Genomic DNA, 21305 nt, shown 5'->3' with positions numbered 1-21305 from the left:
GTAGCTGACCATTCCTGGGTCAGCTTGGGTGATTTGACTGTACCTGCCACTTGGGGCGCAGGAGGGGGATGGGGCTTTCCATCATATCCAGAGAAGGAGATGAAGGCTTGAATCAGAATCCCAATCAGACTGACAGAGAATGCAGGAAGGGAAAGAGGAGCAGGACAGAGCAGAAGGAATACGACAAATCAGAGAAAGCAGTACAGAATGATTGGTTTCTGTTCTACCATTCAAAACCACAGACTACAGTCATCCATTGCACTGCAGTCATCCATTGCACTGCAGTCATCCATTGCACTGCAGTCATCCATTGCACTGCAGTCATCCATTGCACTGCATGTGCTCCATGGCATTCAACGCCATAATCAGATGTTTCAAGGCATTTAGTTAGAATATTTGAACAGATGCCCTGCTAACAGCCACTCAATCCTTTCCAGGGGTTTCACAGGCAAATCATTTTCTGTATCATGTTTTAAAATGCAAAACCTCCTCCTAAATAAAAAATCTAATTTCATAAACATTTGAAGACTGCAGGCAAGCACTCGTACAGTGGTAAAGATTCTAAAACCAGATAGCCATCAGAAGAAACGTAAGGACAACATGAACATTCAGTCTTAACGGTAGTATGTTGGGCCAACATAGAGAGTCTAGAACTGAAGAGTCTTACAGTAACCATAAGCACTGAGCACATGGAGTATAGTCAGTATGCAACCATACATGTTACCTGCATTACTGGGATATTTGTCACAGTCTCTACGCAGCACAGCGTACAGGGACGATACCGTTGACCCTTCTGATCAGAGTACAGTTGCTCACCTTATTGCGCAGGGACCCGCCAGGCGCCACATTCTCCTCAATCTTTGCCAGCAGCTGGGTGGCCATGGAGCGCACCTTACTCTGCTCTCCGCCCTCACCTGCAGGGGGGGCACTCTGACAGGACAACTGGAGACATAACCAGCCATGGAGATAAAAGGACCAAACGAATGAGCAGTCCCTTTAACAACACTAAAATTGTGCCATCTAAAGCCATACTCGTGATAGAGATATACTTGTTGCTACTAAACACACCTCCTCTAAGTAGTTGCCCTTTCTTCGTCTTTTGCTCATTGGGTCATCTTCCTCCAGCCTCTTGTCATCCTGCGAGGAAAAGGCAGTACAAAATACACCGGCTTATTTCACCCTCATTCACTTCACAATCAAAGGTTATGGAGTCTGAGGGTTATCCATAATAAAGTATGCCTTGTGAGATCTGGATTATCTCGTTCACATACCTTATCTACTCTCCTATGGGCACAGAGGAATTGCTTTCATCTGCAAAGTTAACATGCACTTACGTTGACAAACACTTGATGTAGGCTAAATCTGATTTACATGGACGCCTTTGTTGTTGCAATGCTTTCCTTTAAAAGCCTGCACATGGGGGAGCGAGGGAGGGAGAGCGCATGGGAGAGCGCGAGCGAGCGAGGGAGAGCGCGAGCGAGCGAGGGAGGGCGCGAGCGAGGGAGCGAGCGAGGGATGGAGCGAGAGGGGGATGGAGCGAGAGGGAGAGAGAGCGAGAGCGAGAGCGAGAGCGAGAGAGGGGGATGGAGCGAGAGGGAGAGAGAGCGAGAGCGAGAGCGAGAGAGGGGGATGGAGCGAGAGGGGAGAGAGCGAGCGAGAGCGAGAGAGGGGGATGGAGCGAGAGGGAGAGAGAGCGAGAGCGAGAGCGAGAGCGAGAGAGGGGGATGGAGCGAGAGGGAGAGAGAGCGAGAGCGAGAGCGAGAGCGAGAGAGGGGGATGGAGCGAGAGGGAGAGAGAGCGAGAGCGAGAGCGAGAGCGGGGGATGGAGCGAGAGGGAGAGCGAGCGAGGGAGGGATGGAGGGGGATGGAGCGAGAGCGAGAGAGAGCGAGCGAGCAAGAGGGAGAGAGAGCGAGCGAGCAAGAGGGAGAGAGAGCGCGAGCGAGCAAGAGGGAGAGAGAGCGAGCGAGCAAGAGGGAGAGAGAGCGAGCGAGCAAGAGGGAGAGAGAGCGAGCGAGCAAGAGGGGAGAGAGCGAGCGAGCAAGAGGGAGAGAGAGCGAGCAGCAAGAGGGAGAGAGAGCGAGCGAGCAAGAGGGAGAGAGAGCGAGCGAGCAAGAGGGGAGAGAGAGCGAGCAAGAGGGAGAGAGAGCGAGCGAGCAAGAGGGAGAGAGAGCGAGCGAGCAAGAGGGGAGAGAGAGAGCGAGCAAGAGGGAGAGAGAGCGAGCGAGCAAGAGGGAGAGAGAGCGAGCGAGCAAGAGGGAGAGAGAGAGCGAGCAAGAGGGAGAGAGAGCGAGCGAGCAAGAGGGAGAGAGCGAGCGAGCAAGAGGGAGAGAGAGCGAGCAGCAAGAGGGAGAGAGAGCGAGCGAGCAAGAGGGAGAGAGAGCGAGCGAGCAAGAGGGAGAGAGAGCGAGCGAGCAAGAGGGAGAGAGAGCGAGCGAGCAAGAGGGAGAGAGAGCGAGCGAGCAAGAGGGAGAGAGAGCGAGCGAGCAAGAGAGCAAGAGGGGAGAGAGAGCGAGCGAGCAAGAGGGAGAGAGAGCGAGCGAGCAAGAGGGAGAGAGAGCGAGCGAGCAAGAGGGAGAGAGAGCGAGCGAGCAAGAGGGAGAGAGAGCGAGCGAGCAAGAGGGAGAGAGAGCGAGCGAGCAAGAGGGAGAGAGAGCGAGCGAGCAAGAGGGAGAGAGAGCGAGCGAGCAAGAGGGAGAGAGAGCGAGCGAGCAAGAGGGAGAGAGAGCGAGCGAGCAAGAGGGGAGAGAGCGAGCGAGCAAGAGGGAGAGAGAGCGAGCGAGCAAGAGGGAGAGAGAGCGAGCGAGCAAGAGGGAGAGAGAGCGAGCGAGCAAGAGGGAGAGAGAGCGAGCGAGCAAGAGGGAGAGAGAGCGAGCGAGCAAGAGGGAGAGAGAGCGAGCGAGCAAGAGGGAGAGAGAGCGAGCGAGCAAGAGGGAGAGAGAGCGAGCGAGCAAGAGGGAGAGAGAGCGAGCGAGCAAGAGGGAGAGAGAGCGAGCGAGCAAGAGGGAGAGAGAGCGAGCGAGCAAGAGGGAGAGAGAGCGAGCGAGCAAGAGGGAGAGAGAGCGAGCAAGAGGGAGAGAGAGCGAGCAAGAGGGAGAGAGAGCGAGCAAGAGGGAGAGAGAGCGAGCAAGAGGGAGAGAGAGCGAGCAAGAGGGAGAGAGAGCGAGCAAGAGGGAGAGAGAGCGAGCAAGAGGGAGAGAGAGCGAGCAAGAGGGAGAGAGAGCGAGCAAGAGGGAGAGAGAGCGAGCAAGAGGGAGAGAGAGCGAGCGAGCTCATGTTACCTTTGGGATCCTCTTTCTTGGCTGTGTTTGGTTCATTAAGTTGTAAACTGAGTTTGCAGACTTGGACGAATAGTCCTCATTGTTTTCATCCGTTTCTCTTGTACCTGTAACAAATCATAGCAGCGTGTTGTAATGAGCATTTTGATACGTGATATACTATAATACACATACCGTATTAAACCATCCAAACCAGGTCAAACCAGGTCAAGAGGGTAACCAGATAGAGAAATGTGAAAATAAAAGCACAAACAAGACTACAGTATCCCCAGTTGGAAACTGGTTCAAGATGATTAATCAAGTGTCAAGACTATTGTGAGGGCATTACCAATTAGTTCCCCCCATTAACCAATTATCTGGCTAAATCATTCGTATTTTTGTTGAATGACGTGCCATAACGCCTTCTGTATTCTGTAAAGGCAGCCATATATCTCAGAGGCATTATTATTACCATGAGCGTGAGGTGACCTGAACTACATGTACAGTTGAAATCCTAAATTTTAAAGTCATTAAACCTTGTTTTTTTTAACCACACCACACTTTTCTTGTTAACAAACTATAGTTTTGGCAAGTTGGTTAGGACACCTATTTTGTGCATGACAAGTAATTTTTCCAACAATTGTTTACAGACAGATTATTTCACTTAATCACAATTCCAGTGGGTCAGAAGTTAACATACACTAAATTGACTGTGCCTTTAAAATAAAGGTTTAGAAGCTGCTGATAAAGTAATTGACATAATTTGAGTCAATTGGAGGTGTACCTGTGGAAGTATTTCAAGGTGTACCTGTGGAAGTATTTCAAGGCCTACCTTCAAACTCAGTGCCTCATTGCTTGACATTATGGGAAAATCAAATTAAATCAGCCAAGTCCTCAGAAAGTAAATTGTGGACCTCCACAAGTCTGGTTCATCCTTGGGAGCAATTTCCAAACGCCTAAAGGTACCACATTTATCTGTACAAACAATAGTACACAAGTATAAACAGGAAAGAGATGCATTCTGTCTCCTAGAGATGAACGTACCTTGGTGCAAAGTGCAAATCAATCCCAGAACAACAGCAAAGGACCTTGTCAAGATGCTGGAGGAAACAGGTACAAAAGTATCTATATCCACAGTACAAACGAGTCCTATATCGACATAACCTGAAAGGCCGCTCAGCAAGGGAGAAGCCACTGCTCCAAAACCGCCATAAGAAGACAGACTACGGTTTGCAACTGCACATGGGGTCAAAGATTGTACTTTTTGGAGAAATATCCTCTGGTCTGATGAAACAAAAATAGTTCTGTTTGGCCATAATGACCATTGTTATGTTTGGAGGAAAAATGGGGATGCTTGCAAGCCAAAGAACACCATCCCAACCGTGAAGCACGGGGGTGGCAGCATCATGTTGTGGGGGTGCTTTGCTGCAGGAGGGACTGGTGCACTTCACAAAATGGATGGCATCATGAGGATGGAAAATTATGTGGATATATTGAAGCAACATCAAGACATCAGTCAGGCAGTTAAAGCTTGGTCGCAAATGGGTCTTCCAAATGGACAATGACCCCAAGCATACTTCCAACGTTGTGGCAAAATGGCTTAAGGACAACAAAGTCAAGGTATTGGAGTGGTCATCAAAGCCCTGACCTGAATCCTATAGAAAATGTGTGGGCAGAACTGGAAAAGCGTGTGCGAGCAAGGAGGCCTACAAACCTGACTCAATTACACCAGCTCTGTCAGGAGGAATGGGACAAAATTTACCCAACTTATTGTGGGAAGCTTGTGGAAGGCTACCCAAAAAGTTTGACCCAAGTTAAACAATTTAAAGGCAATGCTACCAAATACTAATTGAGTGTATGTAAACTTCTGACCCACTGGGAATGTGATGAAAGAAATAAGCTGAAATCATTCTCTACTATTATTTTTACATTTCAAATTCTTAAAATGAAGTGGTGATCCTAACTGACCTAAGACAGGGAATTTTTACTAGGATTAAATGTCAGGAATTGTGAAAAACTGAGTTTAAATGTATTTGGCTAAGGTGTATGTAAACTTCCAACTTAAACTGTATGTGTAACATGCAATCAATCCTATCCTACCATGACAGACTCAAAGTCATAACCGTTCTGTCACACCATCCTCATTATGTATTGAAGCTTACCTCAATCTAACCTTCAGAATACTGCATGTAATTGAAATATAGCATACTTTAGAAGTAGTAAAACTCCACAGTTATGGAGTAATTTATGGAGAATAGTAGGCATTATAGCAACATTATTTTCCATATGTAGTATGGTAGGTAACACATCGTAATATCGGGTACCATTATGTAACTGTTGTGCATGGAGTTTACATTTCTGGCGCTTCAGGAAGTAGACTCTTGAGCAGGGGCCGTGTGTGCAGTAGCTACTTCTGGAAGTGTGACGTACTGTGGCATCAGATGAGGCGTGAGAGAATGACTCAGAACAGCAGCCTACCAGTGATGGATGCAGGTGAGTTGCGGAACATCTCGTAAACCTTAGAGATGTACAGCACCATCATCAGCTTGTCTGGGTCCTGGTCCAGAGCCATCTCCTTCCCCGTGGTCACAGGCTGGATACCAAATTCACGCTCTGCTATGTCAAAGGCCAGCTGGTTGTTCTTGGCTGAGTCCTCCTCATTCAGGGAGTCAAAGTCACTAGGATGGAGAGAGTGAAAGAGATGAGGCATCAGGTTTACATCCTTAAAGATCTCAATAAAGTTGTTTCCCCGATGAAGTGAGAATGTTGGTTTAATGATTCATTTTATAATCGTTCTGTTTTCCAAAACAGAGCGATGAAAGGGGAACTGAAAAGGTGAGATCTAAATCAAAATCAAATTTTATTTGTCACATACACATGGTTAGCAGATGTTAATGCGTAGTCTAGAGTGATTTTCTAGGTTAGCTAGCCAGCTATTGTCGTTCTTTTAACGCAACGTAACGTAATCAACACTGCTAGCTAGCCAGCTAGCCCCCGAATAGCAGCACTGTAGAAACTATTACACTCAACGGAACGACTTGATTGGTGTAGTGTCAACAACGCAGGCACTGCCAGCTAGCCTACAAAGTCAACAACGCAGCCACTGCCAGCTAGCCTACTTCAGCAGTACTGTATCATTTTAATCATTTTAGTCAATAAGATTCTTGCTACGTAAGCTTAACTTTCTGAACATTCGAGACGTGTAGTCCACTTGTCATTCCAATCTCCTTTGCATTAGCGTAGCCTCTTCTGTAGCCTGTCAACTATGTGTCTGTCTATCCCTGTTCTCTCCTCTCTGCACAGACCATACAAACGCTCCACAACGCGTGGCCGCGGCCACCCTAATCTGGTGGTCCCAGCGCGCACGACCCACGTGGAGTTCCAGGTCTCCGGTAGACTCTGGAACTGCCGATCTGCGGCCAACAAGGCAGAGTTCATCTCAGCCTATGCCTCCCTCCAGTCCCTCGACTTCTTGGCACTGACGGAAACATGGATCACCACAGACAACACTGCTACTCCTACTGCTCTCTCTTCGTCCGCCCACATGTTCTCGCACACCCCGAGAGCTTCTGGTCAGCGGGATCCTCATCTCTCCCAAGTGGTCATTCTCTCTTTCTCCCCTTACCCATCTGTCTATCGCCTCCTTTGAATTCCATGCTGTCACAGTTACCAGCCCATTCAAGCTTAACATCCTTATCATTTATCGCCCTCCAGGTTCCCTCAGAGAGTTCATCAATGAGCTTGATGCCTTGATAAGCTTCTTTCCTGAGAACGGCTCACCTCTCACAGTTCTGGGCGACTTTAACCTCCCCACGTCTACCTTTGACTCATTCCTCTCTGCCTCCTTTCCACTCCTCTCCTCTTTTGACCTCACCCTCTCACCTTCTCCCCCTACTCACAAGGCAGGCAATACGCTCAACCTCATCTTTACTAGATGCTGTTCTTCCACTAACCTCATTGCAACTCCCCTCCAAGTCGCCGACCACTACCTTGTATCCTTTTCCCTCTCGCTCTCATCCAACACTTCCCACACTGCCCCTACTCGGATGGTATCGCGCCGTCCCAACCTTCGCTCTCTCTCCCCCGCTACTCTCTCCTCTTCCATCCTATCATCTCTTCCCTCCGCTCAAACCTTCTCCAACCTATCTCCTGATTCTGCCTCCTCAACCCTCCTCTCCTCCCTTTCTGCATCCTTTGACTCTCTATGCCCCCTATCCTCCAGGCCGGCTCGGTCCTCCCCTCCCGCTCCGTGGCTCGACAACTCATTGCGAGCTCACAGAACAGGGCTCCGGGCAGCCGAGCGGAAATGGAGGAAAACTCGCCTCCCTGCGGACCTGGCATCCTTTCACTCCCTCCTCTCTACATTTTCCTCTTCTGTCTCTGCTGCTAAAGCCACTTTCTACCACTCTAAATTCCAAGCATCTGCCTCTAACCCTAGGAAGCTCTTTGCCACCTTCTCCTCCCTCCTGAATCCTCCTCCCCCTCCCCCCTCCTCCTCCCTCTCTGCAGGTGACTTCGTCAACCATTTTGAAAAGAAGGTCGACGACATCCGATCCTCGTTTGCTAAGTCAAACGACACCGCTGGTTCAGCTCACACTGCCCTAACCTGTGCTCTGACCTCTTTCTCCCCTCTCTCTCCAGATGAAATATCGCGTCTTGTGACGGCCGGCCGCCCAACAACCTGCCCGCTTGACCCTATCCCCTCCTCTCTTCTCCAGACCATTTCCGGAGACCTTCTCCCTTACCTCACCTCGCTCATCAACTCATCCCTGACCGCTGGCTACGTCCCTTCCGTCTTCAAGAGAGCGAGAGTTGCATCCCTTCTGAAAAAACCTACACTCGATCCCTCCGATGTCAACAACTACAGACCAGTATCCCTTCTTTCTTTTCTCTTCAAAACTCTTGAACGTGCCGTCCTTGGCCAGCTCTCCCGCTATCTCTCTCAGAATGACCTTCTTGATCCAAATCAGTCAGGTTTCAAGACTAGTCATTCAACTGAGACTGCTCTTCTCTGTATCACGGAGGCGCTCCGCACTGCTAAAGCTAACTCTCTCTCCTTCTGTAGCTCAGTTGGTAGAGCATAGCGCTTGTAACGCCAGGGTAGTGGGTTCGATCCCCGGGACCACCCATACGTAGAATGTATGCACACATGACTGTAAGTCGCTTTGGATAAAAGCGTCTGCAAAATGGCATATATTATTATTATTATCCTTCTAGACCTATCGGCTGCCTTCGATACTGTGAACCATCAGATCCTCCTCTCCACCCTCTCCGAGTTGGGCATCTCCGGCGCGGCCCACGCTTGGATTGCGTCCTACCTGACAGGTCACTCCTACCAGGTGGCGTGGCGAGAATCTGTCTCCTCACCACGCGCTCTCACCACTGGTGTCCCCCAGGGCTCTGTTCTAGGCCCTCTCCTATTCTCGCTATACACCAAGTCACTTGGCTCTGTCATAACCTCACATGGTCTCTCCTATCATTGCTATGCAGACGACACACAATTAATCTTCTCCTTTCCCCCTTCTGATGACCAGGTGGCGAATCGCATCTCTGCATGTCTGGCAGACATATCAGTGTGGATGACGGATCACCACCTCAAGCTGAACCTCGGCAAGACGGAGCTGCTCTTCCTCCCGGGGAAGGACTGCCCGTTCCATGATCTCGCCATCATGGTTGACAACTCCATTGTGTCCTGCTCCCAGAGCGCTAAGAACCTTGGCGTGATCCTGGACAACACGCTGTCGTTCTCAACTAACATCAAGGCGGTGGCCCGTTCCTGTAGGTTCATGCTCTACAACATCCGCAGAGTACGACCCTGCCTCACACAGGAAGCGGCGCAGGTCCTAACCCAGGCACTTATCATCTCCCGTCTGGATTACTGCAAGTGTTGGCTGGGCTCCCTGCCTGTGCCATTAAACCCCTACAACTCATCCAGAAAGCCGCAGCCCGTCTGGTGTTCAACCTTCCCAAGTTCTCTCACGTCACTCCGCTCCTCCGCTCTCTCCACTGGCTTCCAGTTGAAGCTCGCATCCGCTACAAGACCATGGTGCTTGCCTACGGAGCTGTGAGGGGAACGGCACCTCAGTACCTCCAGGCTCTGATCAGGCCCTACACCCAAACAAGGGCACTGCGTTCATCCACCTCTGGCCTGCTCGCCTCCCTACCACTGAGGAAGTACAGTTCCCGCTCAGCCCAGTCAAAACTGTTCGCTGCTCTGGCCCCCCCAATGGTGGAACAAACTCCCTCACGACGCCAGGACAGCGGAGTCAATCACCACCTTCCGGAGACACCTGAAACCCCACCTCTTTAAGGAATACCTAGGATAGGATAAAGTAATCCTTCTCACCCCCCCCCCTTAAAAGATTTAGATGCACTATTGTAAAGTGGCTGTTCCACTGGATGTCATAAGGTGAATGCACCAATTTGTAAGTCGCTCTGGATAAGAGCGTCTGCTAAATGACTTAAATGTTATGTAAATGTTAATGCGAGTGTAGCAAAATGCTTGTGCTTCTAGTTCCGACAATGCAGTAATAACCAACAAGTAATCTAACTAACAATTCCAAAACTACTGTCTTATACACAGTGTAAGGGGATAAAGAATATGTACATAAGGATATATGAATGAGTGATGGTACAGAGCAGCATAGGCAAGATACAGTAGATGGTATAGAGTACAGTATATATATATGATATGAGTATGTAAACAAAGTGGCATAGTTAAAGTGGCTAGTGATACATGTATTACATAAGGATGCAGTCGCTGATATAGAGTACAGTATATGCGTATGCATACGAGATGAATAATGTAGGGTAAGTAACATTATATAAGGTAGCATTGTTTAAAGTGGCTAGTGATATATTTACATAATTTCCCATCACTTCCCATTATTAAAGTGGCTGGGGTTGAGTCAGTGTCAGTGTGTTGGCAGCAGCCACTCAATGTTAGTGGTGGCTGTTTAACAGTCTGATGACCTTGAGATAGAAGCTGTTTTTCAGTCTCTCGGTCCCAGCTTTGATGCACCTGTACTGACCTCGCCTTCTGGATGATAGCGGGGTGAACAGGCAGTGGCTCGGGTGGTTGATGATCTTTATGGCCTTCCTGTAACATCGGGTGGTGTAGGTGTCCTGGAGGGCAGGTAGTTTGCCCCCGGTGATGCATTGTGCAGACCTCACTACCCTCTGGAGAGCCTTATGGTTGTGGGCGGAGCAGTTGCCGTACCAGGTGGTGATATAGCCCGCCAGGATGCTCTCGATTGTGTATCTGTAGAAGTTTGTGAGTGCTTTTGGTGACAAGCCGAATTTCTTCAGCCTCCTGAGGTTGAAGAGGCGCTGCTGCGCCTTCTTCACGATGCTGTCTGTGTGAGTGGACCAATTCAGTTTGTCTGATGTGTATGCCGAGGAACTTAAAACTTGCTACCCTCTCCACTACTGTTCCATCGATGTGGATAGGGGGGTGTTCCCTCTGCTGTTTCCTGAAGTCCACAAGCATCTCCTTCGTTTTGTTGACGTTGAGTGTGAGGTTATTTTCCTGACACCACACTCCGAGGGCCCTCACCACTCCGAAGGCCCTTCGCAACAGCCCTAGTAATGTTATGAACATGTTTCCTTTCAATAAAAGGGTTTAATTCAGAAAAACTGTCCAATCACATACACCGGTAACACAGAAAGGAAGGTGGGTGGGATTACCCAATTGGGAGCTAGAGCCAGAGGGATGAGGTACTCACGACTGTATCCCCAGCCCTCTGACTGCATCGACACAGCGTAAGGGATGAGACCCATTTGACATAGGGTAAGGGATGAGACCCATTTGACACAGCGTAAGGGATGAGACCCATTTGGCACAGCGTAAGGGATGAGACCCATTTGACACAGCGTAAGGGATGAGACCCATTTGACACAGCGTAAGGGATGAGACACATTTGACACAGCATAAGGGAAAAGACCCATTTGACACAGCTTTGCATTAGCGTAGCCTCTTCTGTAGCCTGTCAACTATGTGTCTGTTTATCCCTGTTCTCTCCTCTCTGCACAGACCATACAAACGCTCCACACCGCGTGGCCGCGGCCACCCTACTCTGGTGGTCCCAGCGCGCACGACCCATGTGGAGTTCCAGGTCTCCGGTAGCCTCTGGAACTGCCGATCTGCGGTCAACAAGGCAGAGTTCATCTCAGCCTATGCCTCCCTCCAGTCCCTCGACTTCTTGGCACTGACGGAAACATGGATCACCACAGACAACACTGCTACTCCTACTGCTCTCTCTTCGTCCGCCCACGTGTTCTCGCACACACCGAGAGCGTCTGGTCAGCGGGGTGGTGGCACCAGGATCCTCATCTCTCCCAAGTGGTCATTCTCTCTTTCTCCCCTTACCCATCTGTCTATCGCCTCCTTTGAATTCCATGCTGTCACAGTTACTAGCCCTTTCAAGCTTAACATCCTTATCATTTATCGCCCTCCAGGTTCCCTCGGAGAGTTCATCAATGAGCTTGATGCCTTGATAAGCTCCTTTCCTGAGGACGGCTCACCTCTCACAGTTCTGGGCGACTTTAACCTCCCCACGTCTACCTTTGACTCATTCCTCTCTGCCTCCTTTCCACTCCTCTCCTCATTTGACCTCACCCTCTCACCTTCCCCCCCTACTCACAAGGCAGGCAATACGCTCGACCTCATCTTTACTAGATGCTGTTCTTCCACTAACCTCATTGCAACTCCCCTCCAAGTCTCCGACCACTACCTTGTATCCTTTTCCCTCTCGCTCTCATCCAACACCTCCCACACTGCCCCTACTCGGATGGTATCGCGCCGTCCCAACCTTCGCTCTCTCTCCCCCGCTACTCTCTCCTCTTCCATCCTATCATCTCTTCCCTCCGCTCAAACCTTCTCCCACCTATCTCCTGATTCTGCCTCCTCAACCCTCCTCTCCTCCCTCTCTGCATCCCTTGACTCTCTATGTCCCCTATCCTCCAGGCCGGCTCGGTCCTCCCCTCCCGCTCCGTGGCTCGATGACTCATTGCGAGCTCACAGAACAGGGCTCCGGGCAGCCGAGCGGAAATGGAGGAAAACTCGCCTCCCTGCGGACCTGGCATCCTTTCACTCCCTCCTCTCTACATTTTCCTCCTCTGTCTCTGCTGCTAAAGCCACTTTCTACCACGCTAAATTCCAAGCATCTGCCTCTAACCCTAGGAAGCTCTTTGCCACCTTCTCCTCCCTCCTGAATCCTCCTCCCCCCCTCCTCCCTCTCTGCAGATGACTTCGTCAACCATTTTGAAAAGAAGGTCGACGACATCCGATCCTCGTTTGCTAAGTCAAACGACACCGCTGGTTCTGCTCACACTGCCCAACCTGTGCTCTGACCTCTTTCTCCCCTCTCTCTCCAGATGAAATCTCGCGTCTTGTGACGGCCGGCCGCCCAACAACCTGCCCGCTTGACCCTATCCCCTCCTCTCTTCTCCAGACCATTTCCGGAGACCTTCTCCCTTACCTCACCTCGCTCATCAACTCATCCCTGACCGCTGGCTACGTCCCTTCAGTCTTCAAGAGAGCGAGAGTTGCACCCCTTCTGAAAAAACCTACACTCGATCCCTCCGATGTCAACAATTACAGACCAGTAATCCCTGCTTTCTTTTCTCTCCAAAACTCTTGAACGTGCCGTCCTTGGCCAGCTCTCCCGCTATCTCTCTCTGAATGACCTTCTTGATCCAAATCAGTCAGGTTTCAAGACTAGTCATTCGACTGAGACTGCTCTCCTCTCTATCACGGAGGCGCTCCGCACTGCTAAAGCTAACTCTCTCTCCTCTGCTCTCATCCTTCTAGATCTATCGGCTGCCTTCGATACTGTGAACCATCAGATCCTCCTCTCCACCCTCTCCGAGTTGGGCATCTCCAGCGCGGCCCACGCTTGGATTGCGTCCTACCTGACAGGTCGCTCCTACCAGGTGGCGTGGCGAGAATCTGTCTCCTCACCACGCGCTCTCACCACTGGTGTCCCCCAGGGCTCTGTTCTTGGCCCTCTCCTATTCTCGCTATACACCAAGTCACTTGGCTCTGTCATAACCTCACATGGTCTCTCTTATCATTGCTATGCAGACGACACACAATTAATCTTCTCCTTTCCCCCTTCTGATGACCAGGTGGCGAATCGCATCTCTGCATGTCTGGCAGACATATCAGTGTGGATCACGGATCACCACCTCAAGCTGAACCTCGGCAAGACGGAGCTGCTCTTCCTCCCGGGGAAGGACTGCCCGTTCCATGATCTCGCCATCACGGTTGACAACTCCATTGTGTCCTCCTCCCAGAGCGCCAAGAACCTTGGCGTGATCCTGGACAACACCCTGTCGTTCTCAACCAACATCAAGGCGGTGGCCCGTTCCTGTAGGTTCATGCTCTACAACATCCGCAGAGTACGACCCTGCCTCACACAGGAAGCGGCACAGGTCCTAATCCAGGCACTTGTCATCTCCCGTCTGGATTACTGCAACTCGCTGTTGGCTGGGCTCCCTGCCTGTGCCATTAAACCCCTTCAACTCATCCAGAACACCGCAGCCCGTCTGGTGTTCCCAAGTCCCAACCTTCCCAAGTTCTCTCACGTCACCCCACTCCTCCGTTCTCTCCACTGGCTTCCAGTTGAAGCTCGCATCCGCTACAAGACCATGGTGCTTGCCTATGGAGCTGTGAGGGGAACGGCACCTCAGTACCTCCAGGCTCTGATCAGGCCCTACACCCAAACAAGGGCACTGCGTTCATCCACCTCTGGCCTGCTCGCCTCCCTACCACTGAGGAAGTACAGCTCCCGCTCAGCCCAGTCAAAACTGTTCGCTGCCCTGGCCCCCCAATGGTGGAACAAACTCCCTCACGACGCCAGGACAGCGGAGTCAATCACCACCTTCCGGAGACACCTGAAACCCCACCTCTTTAAGGAATACCTAGGATAGGATAAGTAATCCCTCTCACCCCCCCCCTTAAGTTTTAGATGCACTATTGTAAAGTGACTGTTCCACTGGATGTCATAGGGTGAATGCACCAATTTGTAAGTCGCTCTGGATAAGAGCGTCTGCTAAATGACTTAAATGTAAATGTAATGTAAACGTAAGGGATAAGACCCATTTGACACAGCGTAAGGGAAGAGACCCCCATTTGACACAGCGTAAGGGATAAGACCCATTTGACACAGCGTAAGGGATGAGACCCATTTGACACAGCGTAAGGGATGAGACCCATTTGACACAGCGTAAGGGATGAGACCCATTTGACACAGCGTAAGGGATGAGACCCATTTGACACAGCGTAAGGGATGAGACCCATTTGACACAGCGTAAGGGATGAGACCCATTTGACACAGCGTAAGGGATGAGACCCATTTGACACAGCGTAAGGGATGAGACCCATTTGACACAGCGTAAGGGATGAGACCCATTTGACACAGCGTAAGGGATGAGACCCATTTGACACAGCGTAAGGGATGAGACCCATTTGACACAGCGTAAGGGATGAGACCCATTTGACACAGCGTAAGGGATGAGACCCATTTGACACAGCGTAAGGGAAGAGACCCATTTGACACAGCGGAAGGGAAGAGACCCATTTGACACAGCGTAAGGGAAGAGACCCATTTGACACAGCGTAAGGGAAGAGACCCATTTGACACAGCGTAAGGGAAGAGACCCATTTGACACAGCGTAAGGGAAAAGACCCATTTGACACAGCGTAAGGGAAAAGACCCATTTGACACAGCGTAAGGGAAAAGACCCATTTGACACAGCGTAAGGGAATAGACCCATTTGACACAGCGTAAGGGATGAGACCCATTTGACACAGCGTAAGGGAATAGACCCATTTGACACAGCGTAAGGGATGAGACCCATTTGACACAGCGTAAGGGAAAAGACCCATTTGACACAGCGTAAGGGATAAGACCCATTTGTCTTTTAGATAAACCATTTCAAGGCGTGGTGCTCCTCATAAGTGCCGCCAGTATCTAATACTGTAAGTTCGAATGCTTTATAAACATTTGGAGTGCAATATGATAACCAAATGCTCTTTCCTTTGTGTGGTTTAGGCCATTTCTCTACATAGACAAATCTAGCTGTTTCCTACAAAGTTCAGGACATATAGGACCGTTTGTAACTTGAGTCCCACACATTTAGTTTAACAGAAGTGTTGTCAACAGTATAATCAATGTCACTGTTGGCATTTTCAACAGCATAACATGTGACAGAACCAAAGTAAGTGCATGGTCACAGACAAGATGATAATCAGTGTGTGCTTTGATGATGGCGATAAGACCACGACTGTGTGTGTGTGTATACAATGTAAACAGCTCAAAAAATAAAGGGAACATTTAAACAATGTAACTCCAAGTCAATCACACTTCTGTGAAATCAAACTTAGGAAGCAACACTGATTGACAATAAATTTCACATGCTGTTGTGCAAATGGAATAGACAACAGGTGGAAATTATAGGCAATTAGCAAGACACCCCCAATAAAGGAGTGGTTCTGCAGGTGGTGACCACAGACCACTTCTCAGTTCCTATGCTTCCTGGCTGATGTTTTGGTCACTTTTGAATACTGGCGGTGCTTTCACTCTAGTGGTAGCATGAGACGGAGTCTACAACCCACACAAGTGGCTCAGGTAGTGCAGCTCATCCAGGATGGCACATCAATGCGAGCTGTGGCAAGGAGGTTTGCTGTGTCTGTTAGCGTAGTGTCCAGAGCATGGAGGCGCTACCAGGAGACAGGCCAGTACATCAGGAGACGTGAGAGGCTGTAGGAGGGCAACAACCCAGCAGCAGGACCGCTACCTCCGCCTTTGTGCAAGGAGGAGCACTGCCAGAGCCCTGAAAAATTACCTCCAGCAGGCCACAAATATGCATGTGTCTGCTCAAATGGTCAGAAACAGACTCCATGAGGGTTGTAGTATGAGGGCCCGCCGTCCACAGGTGGGGGTTGTGCTTATAGCCCAACTCCGTGCAGGACGTTTGGCATTTGCCAGAGAACACCAAGATTGGCAAATTCGCCACTGGCGCACTGTGCTCTTCACAGATGAAAGCAGGTTCACACTGAGCATATGTGATAGATGTGACAGAGTCTGGAGATGCCGTGGAGAACGTTCTGCTGCCTGCAACATCCTCCAGCCTGACCGGTTTGGCGGTGGGTCAGTCATGGTGTGGAGTGGCATTTCTTTGGGGGGCCGCACAGCCCTCCATGTGCTCGCCAGAGGTAGCCTGACTGCCATTAGGTACAGAGATGAGATCCTCAGACCCCTTGTGAGACCATATGCTGGTGCGGTTGGCCCTGGGTTCCTCCTAATGCAAGACAATGCTGGACCTCATGTGGCTGGAATGTGTCAGCAGTTCCTGCAAGAGGAAGGCATTGATGCTATGGACTGGCCCGCCCCTTCCCCAGACCTGAATCCAATTGAGCACATCTGGGACATCATGTCTCGCTCCATCCACCAACTGTTGCACCAGACTGTCCAGGAGTTGGCGGATGCTTTAGTCCAGGTCTGGGAGGAGATCCCTCAGGAGACCATCGGCCACCTCATCAGGAGCATGCCCAGGCGTTGTAGGGAGGTCATACAGGCACGTGGAGGCCACATACACACTACTGAGCCTCATTTTGACTTGTTTTAAGGACATTACATCAAAGTTGGATCAGCCTGTAGTGTGGTATTCCACTTTAATTTTGAGTGTGACTCCAAATCCAGACCTCCATGGGTTGATAAATTTGATTTCCATTGATTTGATTTTGTTGTCAGCACATTCAACTATGTAAATAAAAAAGTATTTAAAAGTATATTTCATTCATTCAGATCTAGGATGTGTTATTTTAGGGTTCCCTTTATTTTTTTGAGCAGTGTATATACATGTGTCTTCTCTCACATGAGGTCAGGTCGGATGAGGTGTATAAGAGCACAGAGCGCCAGGCCACTCTTCCAGGAGGAGGTGAGGTTGGTGACGTCCACGCCTCTATAACCCAAAGTCTGCTTCTGACACCAGGTGAGGAGGCGGCTTGGCCGGATGTCCGACTCTGGAAGAAGAGGGGTCAACCAATCAGTCAGCCAATCACAATACATCCTCACCAAATAACAAAACCCACAGAGAAAGATAAACACACCAGGCTACAGTTCATAGACATCACAGTGGTGTAATAACACCTCAAAGTTAAGGGAGTATGAGGGAAGGGGAATGTAGGCTAGCACACACTTTTGTTGGGCATGTTTGACCCTGTTTAATGTACCAGCCTGTAACTGTGATAAAAGAAACAATGGCTTAACTGTCAGCTGAGACAAGTTTATTGGACAATGAGATAGAGTACCAATAGACCGTCACGAGGAGCCATTAAGTCCTAATGACCGATCCTCACGGTCAGCTCCTGCGCCATGTAAAGACAATTACATTTGAGTCATTTAGCACACACTCCTATCCAGAGCAATTAGCATTTAGTGCCTTGCTCAAGGAAACATCAACAGATTGGTTTGAATCCCCTAGCAGACTGAACAGCGACCTTTCGGTTACTAGCCCAACGCTATTGACCACTAGGCTACCTGTAGAATGGACATTCCCATTCAAGTAAATGATCCACGATGGGTGGAACTGCAGACGTAATTGTATTTCTATATCCTGGCTGTGTCTGAGCCTGTGATACGATTAGAGGATTATGCATCAGACATGGGTCAGAGATGACAGGCCTGAGAAATGACAGGTCTCAGACTGTGGCCAGTCTGTTTTCGTGAAGACTCACCCCGTCTGGAGAGACTGACAGATCTATGTGTAGGTCCACAGCATTCCAGAGGATAGGAGTTCTGCTGCCCGTCTATGAACAGGTGACACACCTGAGAGAGAAAGAGCTCGCGTGATGAGTTACTTTAACGTGAAAATGTCAATACATGTCAAGCATGTTAATGTCAACTGTTGTAAATAAAACAAGCTGTTTAAAGTGTGAGCTACTCTCCATCTCAGACAGACCTGATGTGGCTTGACACAGCTGGAGTTGAGGTTTGGGTACCGTGTTACCGGGTCAATGGTGTACTGCTCAAAGTTCTTTGAGATGTTCTCTGTCGTTGTTTGGGGTAATAGCCTGTAGAGACTCTCCCTACAAACGTAACAGAAGATGATCATTCATTTTCTGTTAAAAGCCAAACAGATGACCTGTTACACTGGGGAACAGTAAACACCATCATTCTGTTTAATAATAAAAGTATAACAATCCCCTTAAGGTCCACTAATAGGACAACCAAACATTCACTAACCTGTAACATGGATCTAATCCTAATTTCAATCTTTTCAGTTCCTGAAACCAGTTTCTCATCATTATGGATGAGGCAGTTGAAGCTCATCCCATTAGGTCTGTGTGTGTGGACTTCCATATTACTTCCATCACATCCCTCAGCCTACTGTAGTACCTTTCTGCCAGGATCTCCAGGGGGGTCTTGCCCTGCACCCAGCCCCTCACCATCCACACAGTGTCAAAGGCAGCCAGGAAGCCTCGAGCACAGCCAGTCCCCATGGGCCAGAAGGGCTAGAGAACATGTACAGGGTCAATGCATTCAGGAGACACACCAGTAGTTGAGCGACAAGAAGCAAAATAGAAATGTTCAGAATCTGCCAATTGGGAATGTGTGGAGAAAAGCATGCTCATCTGATCTACTGGAACCTTCTCAAAGGTAATGAATCCCCAGAAAACCATTCCCACATTTGTTTCTTCAAACAAGTTGAAACAGGATTTAATTGCACACACAACACATCTACTGTTGGCTCTTGTGACTTGGGGCATTCAGGCAAAGCTTTAAATATCGACTGGCACTAGAGCAAGAAATTAAATGAACAGTGATCTATATCTGCGTCATATTTATTAGGCACCAAACAGATGAAAAACAGATTGAAACAGAGGAAAAACCTGATGTTGTCCAATAAGAAATGGGTCTTTGTTTTCTGCTACATTTTTCTACAGTGCATCCAAATTAATGCAACCTAGTTGTGTGTATACATTTTACCCATAACAGTACAACATCTAGTATGAAGTCAGGACGCCCCCCCCCTTCACCTCCAGTAGACTGTCCCCCACCAGGGACACAAGTAGCTGGTGTCCATACTTCTCCCTGACCAGAGCTGCGTTCTCCGAGGCGCACATGCAGGTGAAGTCGAACATGGCCACGTCGGGCTGGCTGCAGTGGTTGATGGCGTAGTCTAGAGAGGGCAACTGGTAGTTGGTGCCAAAGTCGGCCGCCTCACGGGCGTAGGAGAGAAGAGCCTCCTGGTTCACGTTGTCTCTGCCCAGTAGCTTCTCTGTTTCAACGTGATCCTGCAGGACAAGAAAAAGGGAGGGTTGATGGGAAATCAGTGTTATTGATCCGAAAGGATCAGAGCTCTACCTTTACCAGGCCCTAGTTGTAGCCATAGAGATGGTTGTAGACTATAACTGGGGTTTAAGATTATCCTGGTCAGGTCATATGGTCAGCAGAACAACAGTAGCTAATCTCTCTTGATTCTGTGGAGATCAGACTGAGGAAGTGACCACAGGCCCAAATACTTTACTGTTGCCCTAGACTTTTGTTCAACATTTCTGAACACATAAGCAAGATTTGAAACACTAAAGTAAAAAAAGGCAGTTTATTTTAACCAGCTGCTGAAACATCAAAAGGAACAGGTCTCACCTCAGGGAAGCAATTACAGGGGTGACACATCTACCACATTATTCTTACAGATCAACGCAAACACAGGCAATCGTCATTATTTTAGCAAAACGTATTTTCATTGTAGGAATTAAGATGCAATTCAAGAGCTTGCTGACAACTAATCAGTCAAGGCAGCAGTGCTATAATTAGAGTTAAGACAACATACGGAGGTCACATTCAGAGCAGGAGGGATGAAGAGTCGGTCTTCACAAAGGGAGGATATGAAATTAAAACGAGCCTTCGGAAACAAAACATCTCATATGGAAATTAAGCCAGGGAGGCCTGTGTCTGTCAATCAAACACATCTAGTTAAACGCGTGCGTTCACACACACACACACACACACACACACACACACACACACACACACGGTTAAACGTGTGCGTCCACACACACACACACACACACACACACACACGGTTAAACGTGTGCGTCCACACACACACACACACACACACACACACACACACACACACACACACACACACACACTGGTTAAACGTGTGCGTCCACACACACACACACACACACACGTCTGGTTAAACGTGTGCGTCCACACACACACACACACACACACACACGTCTGGTTAAACGTGTGCGTCCACACACACACACACACACGTCTGGTTAAACGTGTGCGTCCACACACACACACACACACACACACGTCACAAACGTGTGCGTCCACACACACACGTCTGGTTAAACGTGTGCGTCCACACACACCACACACACACGTCTGGTTAAACGTGTGCGTCCACACACACACACGTCTGGTTAAACGTGTGCGTCCACACACACACACACACGTCTGGTTAAACGTGTGCGTCCACACACACACACACACACACACACACGTCTGGTTAAACGTGTGCGTCCACACACACACACACACACACACACACACACGTCTGGTTAAACGTGTGCGTCCCACACACACACACACACACGTCTGGTTAAACGTTGCCACACACACACACACGTCTGGTTAAACGTGTGCACACACACACACACACACGTCTGGTTAAACGTGTGCGTCCACACACACACGTCTGGTTAAACGTGTGCGTCCACACACACACACGTCTGGTTAAACGTGTGCGCCCCACACACACACGTCTGGTTAAACGTGTGCGTCCACACACACACGTCTGGTTAAACGTGTGCGTCCACACACACACGTCTGGTTAAACGTGTGCGTCCACACACACACACACACACGTCTGGTTAAACGTGTGCGTCCACACACACACACACACGTCTGGTTAAACGTGTGCGTCCACACACACGTCTGGTTAAACGTGTGCGTCCACACACACGTCTGGTTAAACGTGTGCGTCCACACACACGTCTGGTTAAACGTGTGCGTCCACAC

General features: G+C 49.4%; 1 protein-coding gene across 6 annotated transcripts in view; it reads right to left on the bottom strand.

Moving 5' to 3' along the window:
* LOC124034241 (protein-methionine sulfoxide oxidase mical2b-like) overlaps positions 1–21305 on the bottom strand; it is a 112786-nt gene that overhangs the window by 30154 nt on the left and 61327 nt on the right. For 3 of the 6 annotated variants that reach the window (XR_006838543.1, XM_046347175.1, XM_046347189.1), the window contains exons 8-17: positions 19301–19558; positions 18660–18775; positions 18223–18349; positions 17999–18089; positions 17137–17284; positions 5734–5933; positions 3280–3383; positions 1069–1137; positions 817–942; positions 44–129 (exon numbers count right to left, since the gene is read on the bottom strand). Coding sequence is in view for 5 of the 6 variants with exons in the window: in XM_046347175.1 (XP_046203131.1) it covers positions 82–129; positions 817–942; positions 1069–1137; positions 3280–3383; positions 5734–5933; positions 17137–17284; positions 17999–18089; positions 18223–18349; positions 18660–18775; positions 19301–19558 (1287 nt within the window). In the remaining variant the exon portion in view is untranslated. The remainder of the gene's footprint in view (positions 1–43; positions 130–816; positions 943–1068; positions 1138–3279; positions 3384–5733; positions 5934–17136; positions 17285–17998; positions 18090–18222; positions 18350–18659; positions 18776–19300; positions 19559–21305) is intronic. The other 3 variants (XM_046347155.1, XM_046347147.1, XM_046347164.1) reach the window with 1 other exon arrangement.

This window comes from Oncorhynchus gorbuscha, linkage group LG01 (assembly GCF_021184085.1).
Source record: "Oncorhynchus gorbuscha isolate QuinsamMale2020 ecotype Even-year linkage group LG01, OgorEven_v1.0, whole genome shotgun sequence".
In the NCBI taxonomy this organism is placed as follows: Eukaryota; Metazoa; Chordata; class Actinopteri; order Salmoniformes; family Salmonidae; genus Oncorhynchus; species Oncorhynchus gorbuscha.
This window is presented reverse-complemented; position numbering and strand designations above follow the sequence as displayed.